This window comes from Glycine soja, chromosome 1 (assembly GCF_004193775.1).
Source record: "Glycine soja cultivar W05 chromosome 1, ASM419377v2, whole genome shotgun sequence".
In the NCBI taxonomy this organism is placed as follows: domain Eukaryota; kingdom Viridiplantae; phylum Streptophyta; class Magnoliopsida; order Fabales; family Fabaceae; genus Glycine; species Glycine soja.
The window spans coordinates 45,790,866-45,807,689 of NC_041002.1; the positions used below are offsets into that span (position 1 = coordinate 45,790,866).

Below are 16,824 nucleotides of genomic sequence, written 5' to 3' on the forward strand. Positions count from 1 at the left end.
TGGATGAGTTTGGTTAAACTTGTTTCTAGAAAAAATACATATTTTAATAAAACCAGTACTTTCTATTTTTTAAGTATGTTTATCTAAACTATTTATGCTTAAAAAATATTTTTTTATTTTGATAAATAAATAGGATTTGCTTCTTAAAAAAGATTTTTTTTAAAAAAATACTTATTTTAAAATTATTTATTTTAAATTTAAACAAACTCACTTATATAAGAAAAAGTTAACTATTTCTTTGATTCTAATTGACACCCTTTGGGCCAAAAAATGAATGAAACTTTTTCTTCAAATGACCCTAAAGAACGTTCACTTCTATGGGTGTTAGAATGTTGTGCATCAATTTTCTTCAAGCCAAGACATCACCAAAGAAAAAAAGAGAGAGAAAAAGAGAAAAATGCTCGTAAGGTTTGCTTACTCAAGCTTTCTTCGAGAATGATCAAAATTGGGGCAAAAAATCAACATAAATTGATAGATATCATGATCATTACTTGTGGGAAGCATTCAAATGGGAGTGCATGAACCATAGCAGGTTATGCTTTATTATATCACAATTTTATTTAGAATTTTTGAACCAAAATCAAATTTGACATCAACATACTCCATGCTTGCCTTTAGGTTTTCCTAAGAATGACAATAGTTAGTGCCACAATGAATGCAGAATCAACATTGGCTTTCACTCTGACCACGGCACTCTCTTTAGAGGCCCCAATTCTTCCACGAGCAATGTATTTAGAAATCTGCAATTTCCCATAATATTGCATTAGCCGAAGTATAAAGGGGGATAAAAAGTGCTTATGATTATAAGCATAATGTTTTTTTTGATAAGGAAATCAATATATTAATAAAAAAGATACTAACGATACTAAGATTTACACAAAGGAAACAAAATCTGGTTACTGATATTTATTACTATGACAAATAATTAATAATGTAACCAGGTCAATAAGAATTATATATACCCAAAAAAAGATATGTCCCTTCTAAAACAGAGTCAATGTCGAGTACTTAGTCACAGGATGAGACACCAGGTTTCACTTATTCCAGCCATGTAAGTAATTATATCACCCTATCCTAGCCTCCCTCAGGAATGCTCCATCCAAAACCCAACAAGAAGAGCATCAACGAAAAATAAGATTCTGAATACAAGCTGCTGGTTGGGCTTGCCATTGTGAAAATACTGGGACATCTTCAATAGACAAGTTTTTCAGCCACTACCGCACAAAGAAGATAACATCGTGCAAAATCTATTGAAGCTGAAATTCTCCCTGATTAAAAACGGGAATGTTCCTTCTCTTCCAAAGGTTTCAAGAGATAACTCCCCACAAAATATATCTAATCTTAGAGGCACGTTTATATGACTTGGCACCCTTTTGTTGAGAAAAATGAATGATAGCCGATCCTAGGAGCACAAAACTTTGCCCCAACCACTTCAAACTCTCATTCCATACTTTAGAGCTCTATTTTCATGAGAAAATGATGTGGTCCATAGTCTCTTCACACAATGAGCAAAACAGACACAACACATAGTTAATTTATACACCCCTATTGGCTAGATTTGTCCTTTATGGCAATCTATCTCCACATAAAATAATGAATTTTAAGTGGAACTTGAATTTTCCAAATACTTGCCGGCAACTACGGATCTTCTTGGCAGCCATCTTCCATTTCAATAATTGCCTAATATGGAGTTTACTAAATACAAAGCACTTTTATTACATAACCAATCCCAAGAGTGAATCGAACAATTTTCCACCTCTTTTTGATTAAGAAAGGTAAGAATCTCATCTCTCAGGATTTCTTCCCATGCAAAGAAAGGCCTTCTCCAATTTAGACACCATCTCCACACTCCATTTTCCCAACTACCTACTTCACAAAGAATTTTATTTTGTTGAAGGGAAACTGAGAACAATCTCAGATATAGATTAGCAAAAGTATCATCACCACCCCAATTATGTAACCAAAACCTAGCTCTCTCATCATTCTCAACCCTACATTTCACCATTTTATCAAAATACTTAGGTTCACCTTGGCTTCCCCCATATTAAACAAAAGTCTCTCCACCAAATAGAAGAGATATTAGGCACATTTGCATCTAATAAATCCTTCCAACAACCATATTTAGAATCAAACACTTTATCCCACAAGGCATCTTTTTGATAAAACAAATTCCATCTCTACTTCTTCAACTCACCCAATTTTTTTTTTCTCTCGCACTCCTCCCCAAAGGAAACATTTTTGCATGCTCTCTATTTCTATAATCACTCCCCTAGGTATTTTAAACGTAAACATATAAAAAAGAGGTGAAGAATAAGTTACCGAATTTAAAAGGCACACCCTCTCCACAAGTGATAGAGTTTTGTGTTTCCATGAAGACAATCTTTTAGCAACTTGGTTCACAATAGGCTTCCATGTGTCTGCTTTCCTAGGATTGGCCCCTATTGGAATACCAAGGTAGGTGAAGGGTAATTTAAGTAACTTATGATTCATATTATTTGCATAACTTTCAAGTCTTCATTTTCCGCCCCCAATGTCAAAGAATCTGTTATGAAAAATCACTTTGAGGCCCAACACAAGTTCACAACACCTCAACATGCTTTTGATGGCAAGAACATTATTCAAGGAAGCTTCCCCCCAAAATAACATGTCATCAACATATTAGAGTAAATTAACTCCAACCTCCAATTTGCACACTGAGAATCTTTTATAGATACCCTTTTTAATTGTTTGTCTCATCATACCACTAAGGCCCTCAACTACAACATTAAACAAAAACAGGGCTAGAGGATTCCCTTTCCTCAAACCTCTTAGCACCTTGAATTTGGAAGTTGAGCTTCCATTCACCAATACCAAAATGGAGCTAGATGATAAACATGCTTTGATTCATCCCACTCATCTTTCATAAAAGTCCAATCTTCTAAGCATGTAAAACAAAAATTCCCCATTGATGGAACTGTAAGCCTTCTCATAATCAACTTTAAAAATAATACATTTCTTCTTCAACCTTCTAGCCTCATCAACTACCTCATTTGCAATCAAAGTGCTATATATGGAGTAAAAATCTATTACTCAAGAAGATACTTTGTCTTTTGTGAATTACCTCATATAGCACTTTGTTCAATCTATCAGCTAAGGGTTTAGCCAATATTTTATACATGTTTTCCACCAAAGAAATAGACCTAAATTCTCCCAAAGACATAGGGTCCTTCATCTTGGGTACAAGAGCTATGAAAAAGCATTGCTTCCTCTAGGTAAGACCCCACGGTTATGGAATTCAGACGCAAATCTCACAATATCTTCCTTCATTACCTCCCAAAAGTTCTTCAAAAAATTAAAATTCAAACCATCCGAGCTAGGGCTCTTTTGACTATCACACTCTCAAATTACTTCTTTTATCTCTTGTTGTTCAAACACTGCCACTAATACTTGTTTTTCCTCCTCCAATATGTGATTAAAGCTAGCTCCCTCCAAAGTTAGTCTAGGTCCACCAACTTCACTAACTCTCTTCTTGAAATACTTTGTCACTTCTTCCTTCACAATACCTAGACTTACCTTTCATCTCCCTTCTACATATACACCTCTCAAAGCATTTTTCCTCCTTCTCCATTTTACAAGTGAATGGAAAAATTTAAAGTTGTGGTCACCTTCTCTCACCCATCAACATCTAGAGTTTTTTTCTAGAAATAGATACTACATATGTGGTCATTTTCCAAAATTCCTCCCCAAACTCTTGTCTTGGCATCCTCTCCTCCTTTTTTCTATCGAGATCACTTATTTTTTTCAATCTCGTTTATTGTTAACATCATATCACCAAACCCATGTGTATTCCACTCTTTCATTTTTTTCACCCTTTTATTTTTTCTTTGAGTATGTAAGCCCTCCACCCTTCAACTTTCATTTCACTCCATTCCTCCTTCACCATATTTTGAAAACTTTTTTCTTTCATCCAACAATCAAGGACCCTAAACAGTTTGAGTCCCAATTAATAGTAGAGTCTTTGAGTAAAATCAAGCAACGGTCAAATATATTCCTATTAAGAATATATTGGGTACAACCAAACCTAATATCAAACCACTCCAAAGAAACCAAGACTCTATCTGTTCTACTTTTGGCCAACCCATTTGGCCTATACCACGAAAAATTTCTTCCAACCAAAGAAGCATCAACAAGCTCCATATGTTCAATAAAATTATTGAACTCCTCCCTTTCCCTCCGTCATAACATCCCATCTCCAACCCCTTCCCTCTCAAAAGGCCTTCTCACATAATTAAAGTCCCATACTATGCATCACAACTTGATTATACTACTAGCTCTCTTATGCTTTAGTTCTTTCCAACCTTGAAATCTTTTCCTTCTATCACATAATGAATAAACATTCACTACAACTACCTCACAATTTTTTTTTGTTTCCATACTCCCTATCCCCTAAAGCAAGAAGTAACATCAAAAGATAGATTGTCACATATACATAAAATACCTTCAGTTGCTCCAACTGAAAGGGAAAAAGTCCATTCTATCTCATGGGTACTCCACAAAGCATATCATAGTTCTTTTGGAAAGAAATTTTATTTGTTTCCTGCACACAGAAAGTGCACCCCCTCTCTCAACCATTTTTCTATCTCATATTGGCACTATGTTTGCTCCTCTTTTTGTCCTCTTCTCAATGTCTGGGATCTGTTGTTGGTCTCTTAATTCCATGGACACCAAAGCCTTAACAATATCTCTTCATTCCCATCATACTTCATCCCCAAAGCCTTTCCCAATTCCAAAATTCTTCTCACAACCTTTCCCCCTAATTTGAGCCAATAGATATTATCATAGTTGCAAACATTACTGTCAGAGCTCATATTACCTAATGATTGTTTTTGTTGCTTCTATTTGTTCCTATTCTTTTGCGTTCTTGGGTCATTCCTTAGTTAAATTAAATAGATCAAAGCCTAAGCCTTCATTACAAACATCATAGGCCAAAGAAGGGAACAACTATTCCCACTACCATAATTGCTAATAACATTACTAGAACATTTGAAAATACTTAATTACCCCTAGCTCAATTTTTCCACACACCTTCCCCTTTCTCTCTCTCTGTTTCAACTACTCTCCACCGACTCTCCATTTTCATTTTCTCACCCTTAAACAATCCACTATCATCCACCAAGGTTGTTGTCGCCCTTGCAGTCGTCGTCGTCGTCACCCTAGTGTTTCTGGCCATGCATAACCAAGGAGTCCAAATCCCAGAAAGACAAAGAGAGAGTCTTGGGTTTTGAAACCATTCACGACTAAGGAGTCCACCACCGCTGCGGGTTTTGAAGCTAGATATCAACCCCACTAGAACTGTGTCACAGTGCATCAAGATCCACCGCCCAACCACCGCACGCTCTTTCCCCTTGCCTCCATCTGTTTCTGGCTTTTCCCCTTGCCCCCCACGAAATCTATTTCTTGTTTTTGGATTTTTTTTAGGCTTTGTTGTTGAATGTGTTGTTAAATCTATGTTGTTGTTGTTGTCAATGGTGTGGGATGGTGGGTTTGGGATATTTGAGTGGTTGTGGTTCTAGTTGGGGAACGAGGAGATTGAACCAACAATGATTCCATTTCATAAGTATCAAAGTCTAAAACAAAATCATGTTTCTATTGCCTATATGAGGTATGAAAAAAAATTACGAAGATATAATTTCGTTGCAAACTTATACAACAAAATCGTGTTTCCATTATGATTGATTATTTTCACCTGCATATATGCAATGAAAATATGATTCTGTTGTATTTCCGTCAAAAGGGTAATTTTGGGGCACCCACGTGATGAGGTAATGCCAATAGCAATTGGGTATTGTGAATAGAAACTCCCGCGAAAGATGGTCAATTGAGTCAGTTGGCCCAATCACTTCTTTTTTTGCTGGCTGTGCTACATTGGTCTCTTGTGTAGGGATTAGATTTTTACTGTAATTAATGTTTGAAAAACGAACAGATATCGTTGTTCAATTTAAAAATTAAATAATAAAAATGTTGATCTCAGTTTTATCATATAAAATATTAACATTACTAACAATTAATTATAATTTTTAATATACAAATTGAAATTTTATATTAACAATTCATACTACTCATAAACAGAAAAAATTGTTAGTGTAGAACATTAATATATCAAATGTAAATACAATACATTACAAACATAAATATATTTTTAGTTTTTATAATTTAATATTTTTTAGTTTTTATCCTGATAATTTTTTATTTTATTTTTAATGATTAGATTAGTTTTATTTCTCATTTTTAAAATACTTTATTTAAACAATAAAAATATAAATTATAAGGATTAAAATTTTATTTAAACATACATTTTTATTATCAGTGATATCTTTAAAGTTCATGCTAAAAGTTTAATTTTCATTATATAAAAGTTATAACTACAAGACAATTCCTAACACTTAGAAATTTTTTACTTGTTGGTAAATAGTTTGTGTGTGTTTTTACGAAAAAAAATAAAAGAACTTACCTGAGCTATAATGTTGTTAGACGGAACGGCGTAAACAACATAAGATATGCCGGACCAAGTTCCTTTTACCCTGAAGTCACAATCATTTTCTTCGGTATTTTTAGCTAAGAACACGTCCAATTTGGTCTTTAGCTGGATCATGTGGTGCTCCTGTATGTTAAAGATCAAATCATCTGCTTGGTCACTTTTACCCCTAAAAACTTGCCAACGATTATGTGCTGTCATTTTCTACACAAATAATTAAAAGCACACAAATATCAGTAAATCTTATCCAATATAAGACCTCTGCTGCACTTAATTAATATATTATTCTGTATTTCAAAATAACATATAGTATTTATTTTTACACAAATTATGAAGAGTAATAAATAAAAATTCTTTTTGAAATAATTTTACTAAAATATCTTTATTCTTCATAAATATTAGCTAATTAGTGGTGGTGATTAAAAAATCGATAAACAAAATATCACAAAATTATTAGATTAATATAATTTATTTGGAGTATTTTTTTTAAAAATGCTAAAACATTAGTTATTTTGAAATAGAGAGTAAATTTGATTTAAACATATTTCATCAAATTCAAACCTTTTTGTGCAGAGTGACAATAGGGTTTTTCTGCTCATCAAATAAGGTATATCGTTCATGAATGGAGAAGAAGGAAGGCTTTTAAAGGTTGAACACAATGTCGTCGTTGACGTTTGCGACACTGAATGTATCAGGGCCGAAAGTCTTCACCGTTCTAACAATCTCTAGTAAGGTGGTAAATTCAGCACAATATTGAGGCCCGATGACAGTCGTCATTGAAGGTGGTTCTTCTGCTTCAATAAGTTCAGAGAGAATGTGAGCATATATGTACATGAAAATTTTTACATGAACACCTAGAAAGAAAAAAAAATGTTTGATAGGGTTTGTAAAGTGATATAAAAGAAGAGATAAAAATAAATAAGGTGTTAGTGCAGTGTTTTAAATAATAAGGTATTTGTGTATCATTATTTATATATGTACACTAATATGTTATATTTGTGTATTTTTGTGTGTGAGATATATTTGTAAAAGGAAGGAAATATATTATTGAAGGAGAAAGAGATATGTCTGTGTAGGAGCTTCTCTTAATGTTTAATTCATTCATAGTAATGGATATTACAAATTTGTATGGACAAGGAAAACTTGCAAAAACCTCAAGATATAATTTTCGTCACAAGTTTTTATGAAACTTGTCAAACCCATATGACAAGTTTTAAACGAAAACTATCAAATCCTTTTTTCATATTTGACAAGTTTTTTTTTTTGGAACTTGCAAAAACTATTGACATTACTCCTGTTTGTGGTTGGGAGGTGGGGTAACACCCTGTTCAAGTGAATGATTTTTCTGATATTAAAAAACTCTTATTTATGGACTCTAAAATCATAATCTTAAAAAAAGGAAATAAATTCTAGATTATATCTTTCAATTTAAATAATATCTTAGAAAAGATAATATACTTTTTAATTCTAAAAGATTTCCTAAAAATTTAAAACAAATAACAACTCTTAAAAAATAAACTAAATTATTCTTTAATTTTCTAAAAACTAAAAATATCAGACATATTTTCCTATAATATGTACTGCACGGTCCTTTCTATTTCTAGTTGAAGCTTTTTGTGTTGGTGACTGTGTGTATAGTATATAAAATGATGTCTCTTAATGTGGTTGAAGGATTAAAGGGTGTGCATGAAAAAGCGTTAAAATATTAATCTCTTCAACCCAAAAGCTTCAATTTTGTATGTAGTCACGTTTAATGCTTGGAATGTGTGAAACCCAATTTTAATGTGAATTAAACAATTTGTTGTAGTCACACTGGTCACACCATTAGAAAGTACGAAAACGTTAAAACAACTAATTACTTTAATTAATCAATTTAGAAGGGAATTGAAGTTGTTGAAGGGTCTTAATTACTTTAACATCCTCGAAAACAACCAATAAAGCAACCCATCCAGACGAGGAAGGTTTGGATGATGGGAATGGTGGTGATGAGTGAGATCGAAGGGAATCAAATTACTTGCATTATTTTTTTTACATGTATGTGTAAGAGAAAGAGAAAGAAGGATGATAATTACCCTAATCCAGATGATGAAGTTTATTCATATTGAATAATTTTTTATGTTTAAAGTGTATACCTATTAATTCTATTTGTAATACTAGTATGATGGTATCTAATGTAAAGTATTGTAATAACCACCAACTAAAGGCCATAGAAAGAACTTGAGCATTTTGGTAAACTATATTGTAGTGCTTAAGGAGGTTGGTTACTCATGGACAATGAACTAGTGTTTAAGGTGGGACCACTAATATGTTGCAGGTTGCAAGTAGTTGAATGAAAAAGGTACATTTGGATTAAAGGATCGAGGTTAACAACTTAACATCATGGACAAGTAGTTGGATGATTGATGAAGGGCTAGTTTTAGCTAGCTATAGTGCAAACAAGCTTTTACGACAGCAAACGCAGGCAATTAACTAGCATTGATGTCCTGTATGATTTTACAAGTGGCAAGGATGCTGTTTTGGAGTGAATCAAATTGCGTCCTTTTGTTATGCATGTCCAGGTATATCATAAAAGCTAGTTGGAGGTCTTTATATGTCACTCCTTGGATTTTTTTGGGAAGGGGATTTGTGGGTGGACGATACTGGTTGACTTTTCCATTTTCTGTGATATGAATCTTCTTCCAAGTTGGTCGAGTCATTTAAATATTTAAGCAGTATACTTCCTCCAAACTTAAATATAAATAAATTTAATTATCAGTATATGAATTAAGAAATTCAGTTAATAATATTTAATTTAAAAAAATTTATTTAAAATTTATTTTCTTTCTTAAAATATCCTTCATCGCAATACTCGAAAATAAGAATAAATGATTTACATGAAATAAGATTTTATTAAATGAATGACATAATATGAATACTATCATTAAATAAGATAAAAATTAGTTAATATTTATTTATATTTAGATCCAAAATTATTTTTTTATTGCTTATATTCTGGTCCGGAGGGAGTACCAATCAATGGAAGTATATAATTGAAAAAGAAATATTTGATTTTTATTTTTTTAAAATAAAAAATATTATAGACAAACTAAAAAGGTGAAATAAAACCAAAAATATCTAATTTAATTGATTGAAAAATATACTTGAATATTGTAAAATTTTAGTATTTTTTTTATTCACACAGATAAAACAAGTGAAATAAAAGTTTATAAATTAGACAGAAGGAATGATATGGTGTATTAGCTCTTGCTAGAAAGAATCAAGTTCAAGTAATTGAGAGGGTGATAGGAAGAAGTTGCAGGAGAAGCCCATGACAGCACGCCCAAAAGAAGCACAAACAAACTGACATACATTAAGGACTATGTATGACTTTCGTGAACGTTAGATAGCAGCATAGCTTTTTGTTTGACAAAATGCCAAAGTTTGTTAGTAGTTATTAGTGACATAGTCTTTTAGGAGTGATATTAGTGGAATGTGAATTTTGTTAGTAGTGGAATGTTATCCTGGTTTGCATAGAAGCTTATATAAGCATGAAATAGAAAGCAATGAAGATAAGATGAATATCAAAAATTACCTTTAGTGTAGTAAGGAGGTCCCTTGTCCTCAAATTCAAGGTCCCTTTCCCGTTGTCTTTCCCTTTGCCTCTATCAATTGGTCCGACTTGTCACCCTTCAATGGCAGAAGCCGAACCTGCCTCAGCCAGTTTGGACCGCCTCGAGGTCGTCATTGCCAAACTTGTTGCTGCTCAACTCTGCTTTGTCGTGATCCAAGCCTCCATGGACTCCAAACTCGATGTCATTCTCTTGAAATTGAATATCATGGTACCCAACCAACTTTCCCCATCTTCTTCCTCTAGGAAGTCACCACCACCAGCCAAAATCATGCCGTCTCTGCTTCCCATGGTAACCTGCCAACTTTTCTCATCTTCTTCCTCTGCAAAGTCACCGCCAATAGCCGAAATCATGCCGCCTCCCCTTCCCATGGCAGCTTCCCAACTCTTTGCTAATGGCAAGCCCCATACATCCTCTTTCGACCCTCGTCGGGCCGCCATTCACCAGGTCCATTCGGAGCCCCCCAGCTGCCATATCCTTCCCTCCAACCTTCGCTTATCCCTTTTCGTCATGTTCGCCGCCAAGGTCAGAGACACAGAACTCGACCACCCCATCCTCCTCACTATCTACACCATTCTCGTTGCTGTCAAATGGCTCTGCCTCCTCAACAATCTTCATTCACTCAATCCTACACCTACTTTAATTTGGAATCCAGGTTTTGTTTTCCTACACCCAACATCTTGAGGACAAACAGAGGGAAAGATAACGGGAAAGAGACCTTGAATTCGAGGACAAGGGACCTCCTTACTACACTAAGGTAATTTCTGAAATTCATCTTATCTTCATTGCTTTCTATTTCATGCTTATATAAGCTTCTGTGCTAACCTGGATAACATTCCACTATTAATAGAATTCACGTTCCACTAATATCACTACTGACAGACTACGCCACTAATAACTACTAACAAACCTTAGCATTTTGTTAAACAGAAAGCTATGCTGTTATCTAACATTCACAAAAGTCACACATAGTTCTCAAGGTATGTTGGTTTGTTTGTGCTTCTTTTGGACTTATGCTGCAGCTTCTTCCTATCGGAGGGTGCCTGAAGCAACCAATTCACATGGAATGCCCTACACACGCAGATGCTGACAAGGATACGGACTCTCACTATTTTTTGGAGTTTGTACACTGCTTTGTTTTTTCTTAAGGGAATACATACTACTTACAATATATGAGTCTAAAAGTAAAAGTGATGACGTTCGAAACATTTTATGAGAATAAAAGAGAGAAAAGAAAAGCACCAATATTGTGGGAAATTTAATAGAATATTGGAGAATAAGATCCACGTAAATGCAAGCATATTCAATCACAATTAATATATAAAATTTAAGCTATAATTTGTATACCTTGTATGACGCTTGAATCCACGCCTTCATTAATTTTGACCTAAATTCATAAAAGAAATATAAAAATACTATTTGTCAGATCTATGGGGGTTAGGGTACTCCTCCCACAAGTTGTAATATAGCTACATGCACTCCTCGTTTGGACACCAAGAAAATATCAATCATGGTATTTCATATCCAGAAGATATTTCTATTCTATACTTAATTATATCAAATTAATGTTCATCACTTTTGCAGAACTGTAACGCTTAATTATCTAAAAAAAGGTTGCATAAAATAAGTAGCTGTAACGAAATAATGTTGCATGCACAAAACATAGTATTCTACAATAGTTTCTCTGAAAAGTAGCACACTGCTAGAATAATGTAAAAGGACTTACTTGTTGCTCATCAGAATGAGAAATAGTATCTGACTCATTCTCACAGATGGGTGCAGAATCGACACTCACTGCATCATCATAATCTGATTCAGCTTCGATCTCAGATTCAATCACCTCCCCTGCAGGCTTAGGGTTAGATTCATCAACTGAGTTGAAGGGCAACTTCTTAGCGGCGTTTACCATTCTTCTAACCTTACGCAAGGTCTCCTTCTGATCTCTCGCCGTCTGAGCTGCCAGGTCAATGACGAAAAACTTCGTGAGAGAGTCTTCAAGTGCCTCTAGTTTACTCTGGTAACGAATCTTGGTCACAAAATCTAGCTTGTGGATTTCGGAACACTTGGAAACAAGCTTCGCGCCATTTTCCATCTTTGTTTTCAGCGATTCGAGTTCCTCCTTCGGACGCCCCAACTTCTTGTTGTGCTTTTCTATCTTTCTTATCACCGGTTCTATTGATTTCAGAGTGGATTCGAGGTGGTCCATGGTTTCCTTGAACATAATCGCTTTGTCTTTTGCGAGCAAAATGGCTTTCAGCAATTCCCCAAACAAAGCCCCCAAAGCTGCATCCATGACAATTAAGCACAACACAAACACCGAAACAGTCACAACAACGTACACAAAGATCAAGATGGAGCAAACTCTCTATACAGTATAATGAGACTGAGGTCAAGCATTATACTATATGTTAAAGTTGATCTTTCTTTGTTGATTTGTCAAACGCGTTACTTTGAATTGAAATGGCCGGCTACTAATACTATGGTCGTTGGACAACTTGTACTATGTAGTATATACTACCAACTTGTATCAAGACAAAGCTGAGCTGGAAATGGAATCATCACATTTATTTTAAATAAATAATGTTGATATTGATTAAAAAATAACATTATAATATAAAATTTAATGGAAGAGACAGTCCTGCAATTTTGATGAAGCCCAGCTAAGTTGACGTCAACTTTTAATTGTCAAATTGATTTTTTGATCTAAAACATAATTTTCGGTCCAAAATTGATCGAACAATTATAAATTTTCCCTTCAAATTAATGAATTCATTTCATTCTACGTTCTGACCTACGCACAAACAACTTAACATCAATTTTATTATTATTCAAAAACAATACTATCTCTTTTATATATTTTTTGATGTTTTAACTTTCTATTATTTCTTTTCAAAACAACTAATGCTTTAAAATTTGAAAGTCTAATTAATGTTTTTTTCCCACAAATACAATATACTTTTATTTAAGACTTATTACTAGTGGTATAAATATCAAAGATCAAAGTATTAAATAAGGAGATTTTAGTCCGAATATAATAATTTTTAGTTCCATTAAATATTTCTTAATTTATGTGCAATAACCTTAAATATAAAAAATATGAGAATAAGAAAGTGTTGTATTCACTTCTCAACAACCATCTATGCCTTTTCTTTCTTATACTTTTTCTTTTGACCTCTTCCATCTGTCGCTCCTTCCTATCCCTTCCTCCTCCAATTTTCCCCTAACAACCCCTCCAAGGCCACCTTTACCTCTGATGACGTCCTTGTCAACATGTTAGAAGCATGGCCACACAAGTGATAGCCTTGGAGGACCAGGGACAAATCTAGAGGGTGGCATCAACACCGACGATCAAATCTGCTTGAAGATATACTTCTAGACTTATGGGTGAGTGGTTCACTAAGAAAAACACGGTTCATATCTATTTCAAGATCCTAATGGTTTTGATGTCGTTGAAAACCCTTCCTCCAATAGCGGTGGTGTTCACATGTCCTTAAATCAATCATCGATGGTTCCAACAATGAAGGTAGCAAGGACTGTACTTGAGCTATGAGCATTTTGTTTATAGATAGTTGTTTTTTAGTCTTCCTTCAAAGGCCAACCCTATGTTGTTTGTAGATTCTCTAGGAGTTGAGTTTTAAATGAGCATGATGGGAGATCTCAAGTTCTTTTTAGGGCTTCAGATGAAGCAACATGACAAAGGTATATTCATTCATCAACATAAATACACTAAAGAACTTCTAATGAAGTACAAGATGGAAGATGCTAAAGTAATGGAAACTCCCATCCATGCTTCAAATTCTTTGAGCAAAATGAATCAAGTAAACTAGTAGATCAAACAATCTACAGAGGTATGATTGGATCACTTCTATATTTGATTGCAAATAGACCTGATATCATGTATTGTGTATGTCTATGTGCTATATTTTAGTCTAATCCTTGAGAGTCACATCTCAAAGTTGTTAAGAGGATATTACGATATCTAGTAGGCACTACTAACCAAAGTCTGGTCTATAAGAAAATTCTAGATTTAAGGTTAGTAGGATATTGTGATGCAGTCTATGCAAGAGATAGAGTTGAACGAAAAAGTATAGGTGGCGGATGCCATTATCTTGGACCTTGTATAATATCTTGGGCATGTAAGAAGCAAAACTCCATTGAACTATCTATATTTGAAGTTGAGTACATGGTTGTTGCATGTTGTTATTCACAACTGTTTTGAGTAAAATATTAATTAGAAGATTACTCTAGTATTGAGAATAATATATCATTATGTTGTGACAACACTAGTGCAATCAATTTGTCTAAAAATCCCATATGACATTCAAAGGCTAAGTGTGTATTGAGATAATATATTATTTCATTTGTGATTATGTGCAAAAAAGATTTTTTGATATAAAATTTGTAGACATTGTCGCAACCTACCATTCGGCGGGAGGGCGAGGCAAGATTCACGGGTTCGTCTTCAAAAAAAAGGGGGTCTACAAATTTTAAGAATATGGGTTCGGAAGTTGTTTATGCGCGGGGAAGGTATTAGCACCCCACATGTCCGTCACAAGGGACGCTAACTTTTAATCGAGTGCGCAAAATCATGACTTCAATATTTATTTATTTTCCCTTTTTTATGTTTTTTTTTTTACTTTTTGGGGTCGACAAGAGCGTTGCCCTTGCTCCTACGTATCCTCAAGTGCGATGAGGAACTTAGACCTACGTAGTTCTTTAAAAGCAAGAAAGTTGTGCATTGAGTTGATTTTAAACTTTTGAAAGGTTCATTTTAATCGACAAAAACAAAAGAGACCGTTAAGGCGTTGGACCTTGAATGGATTCAAGTGACTTTTAAGGATAAAAAATCAATTACATGTTGATTTTATCTTGGTTTCACTTATTATCTTTCAAACTCATTAAAAGATGATTTGTGATGTAAATGATCAGTCAAAACTCACTTTACAAGAAGAAAAGAGATTACAGATGGTAGAAGAATAAGATGAAGATGTACAAAGCAACAAAGAGGACCCCTAAGGGTGCATAGATTGTATCTAAATACTTAAAATAAATACTAATCGGATGACAAACGAAGAACACCGAACGAAGAACGATGTAGAAGTCGATTACGGTTGCGATTCGGTAGTGCCTCAGCCTCATTTTTCTCTTCAAATTTCACTAAATCCTTTCAATGTTTGAAAATTGAATCCTTTATTTAGCCCTCCTCACGCCTATTTATTGGAATTGAGGGGACTTGGTTGATCTGCAGCTCGCCCAGGCGAGCTGGAGCTTGCCTAGGTGAGCTGTTGCTTCAATCTGAAGTAACCTTGCTCACCCAGGCGAGTTGGTTACTTCACCCCTAAGCTATTTGGGAGCCTAGGCGAGGCAGAGGCTAGCCTGGGTGAGCCAGGGGTCAGAAAAAGCTTTAAAATGACCCTTTTGACCTCCCTTTTGGGTATTTTACGCATTCTTTACCGAAATGTTGAATAATCTTTCGTCTTGCACGACAACTGGTGTCAAACAACTTAATTCGGCTAGCAAGAATCAAAACGTTAGCGAATGATAGTCCCTGGACGAAATTAGGGTCTGACAGTAAAAGAAGATATTGAAGTCTTAAAATGTAAAAAAGATGTTGAAGTCTTAACAAAGGATATTGAAGTCTTTGAAATGTAAAGAAGACATTGAAGTCTTGACAAAAGACTCTGATAGTCTTTGAAAAGTAAAGCGCAGAAGACATTGATAGTCTCTGCAAGACAATAGACTTTGATAGTCTTTGAAATGTAAAGAAGACTTTGATAGTCTTGACGAAAGACTCTAATAGTCTTTGAAATGTAAAGAAGACTTTGATAGTCTTGACAAAAGACTGATAGTGTTTGAAAAGTAAAGAAGACTTTGATAGTCTTGACAAAAGACATTGATAGTCTTTGAAATGTAAAGAAGACTTTGATAGTCTTGACAAAAGACTCTGATAGTCTTTAAAATGTAAAGAAGACTTTGATAGTCTTGACAAAAGACATTGATAGTCTTTGAAATCTTTCACTAAAACGGGAACACACTTAGCAAAGAAACAGACCCCTAAACCGATCAGAACAACATACATTTTTTGAAGAAAAACAATGTGACTGATGGGAAATGAAAGCATGCAGATAGAATTTCTCATAACCAAAAATGAGATTTAAGACATTATCATTTCGTCTCTAAAAGAACATTAGAAGAAACACTGGGTCCAACCGAATAGAGGAAAACCGCTCAAGGTGTACAAAGTCTCACACATGCAAGTGTTTCATCTCAATTCCAAACCACAAATATGTCATAGATTGACTTTGCAAATCATTTCCCATCAAATCAAAGATAATATGCATAATCATCATGGATCAATAGGACTTTATAAGGTCGAATTTTGGTAGGAAATTTGGCTTTGGTTGTTTCGGCCTTTCCCCTTTCTGTTTCCCTACCCTTTTTTTGTTTGGTGTGGAACAGGAGAACAGACACAAAGATTTGGTTTGTAACCAAAGAAGGAGATCACTTTACACCCCCATGTCTTAACCAAGTTACTATTGCTCCTCTCCTTCTTCTTTTTTTCTTTTTGACAATTTTGCACATTCTTCAGACATTGTTTGGTCCAAAGAACTTGTTTTTCTTTTCCATTTTCCTTTGCTCTTCCTCTATCTCTGATTGATTAATTCTTTCTCTTTCTTTCTTTTTTCTTGCTTTCTTTCCTTG

The 16,824-nt window shown here is 34.3% G+C and overlaps 1 protein-coding gene and 1 long non-coding RNA gene across 3 annotated transcripts; one reads left to right on the forward strand and one right to left on the reverse strand.

The window, feature by feature from the left end:
- Positions 1-413: 413 nt before the first annotated feature.
- On the reverse strand, positions 414-12,569 carry LOC114416938. Of its 2 annotated transcripts, none has more exons than XM_028381991.1 (5): positions 11,849-12,569; positions 11,470-11,509; positions 7,076-7,305; positions 6,491-6,718; positions 414-740 (listed from the first exon to the last, which is right to left on the reverse strand). In XM_028381991.1, exons 1-3 carry the CDS (start codon positions 12,413-12,415, stop codon positions 7,157-7,159), a joined length of 756 nt encoding a protein of 251 aa, XP_028237792.1. In that variant the 5' UTR covers positions 12,416-12,569; the 3' UTR covers positions 414-740; positions 6,491-6,718; positions 7,076-7,156. The 2 variants fall into 2 exon arrangements, with proteins under 2 accessions (XP_028237792.1, XP_028237783.1); XM_028381982.1 differs by having other exon boundaries at positions 7,076-7,308.
- A 687-nt stretch (positions 12,570-13,256) lies between these two features.
- LOC114405304 lies at positions 13,257-14,329 on the forward strand. Its single transcript, XR_003665178.1, has 2 exons — positions 13,257-13,645; positions 13,738-14,329. It is a non-coding gene; the product is annotated as an uncharacterized LOC114405304 (long non-coding RNA).
- The last annotated feature ends 2,495 nt before the right edge of the window (positions 14,330-16,824 follow it).

What these genes read in the sequence shown, in the direction of transcription:
- LOC114416938 (XM_028381982.1), bottom strand. Translation starts at nt 12,415, where the DNA reads ATGGATGCAGCTTTGGGGGCTTTGTTTGGGGAATTGCTGAAAGCCATT. An exon ending in CTCATTCTGATGAGCAACAA is followed by an intron (nt 11,510 to 11,848) that starts GTAAGTCCTTTT and finishes TTATGAATTTAG; the next exon opens with GTCAAAATTAATGAAGGCGT. An exon ending in GGATTCAAGCGTCATACAAG is followed by an intron (nt 7,309 to 11,469) that starts GTATACAAATTA and finishes AACTTATTGAAG; the next exon opens with CAGAAGAACCACCTTCAATG.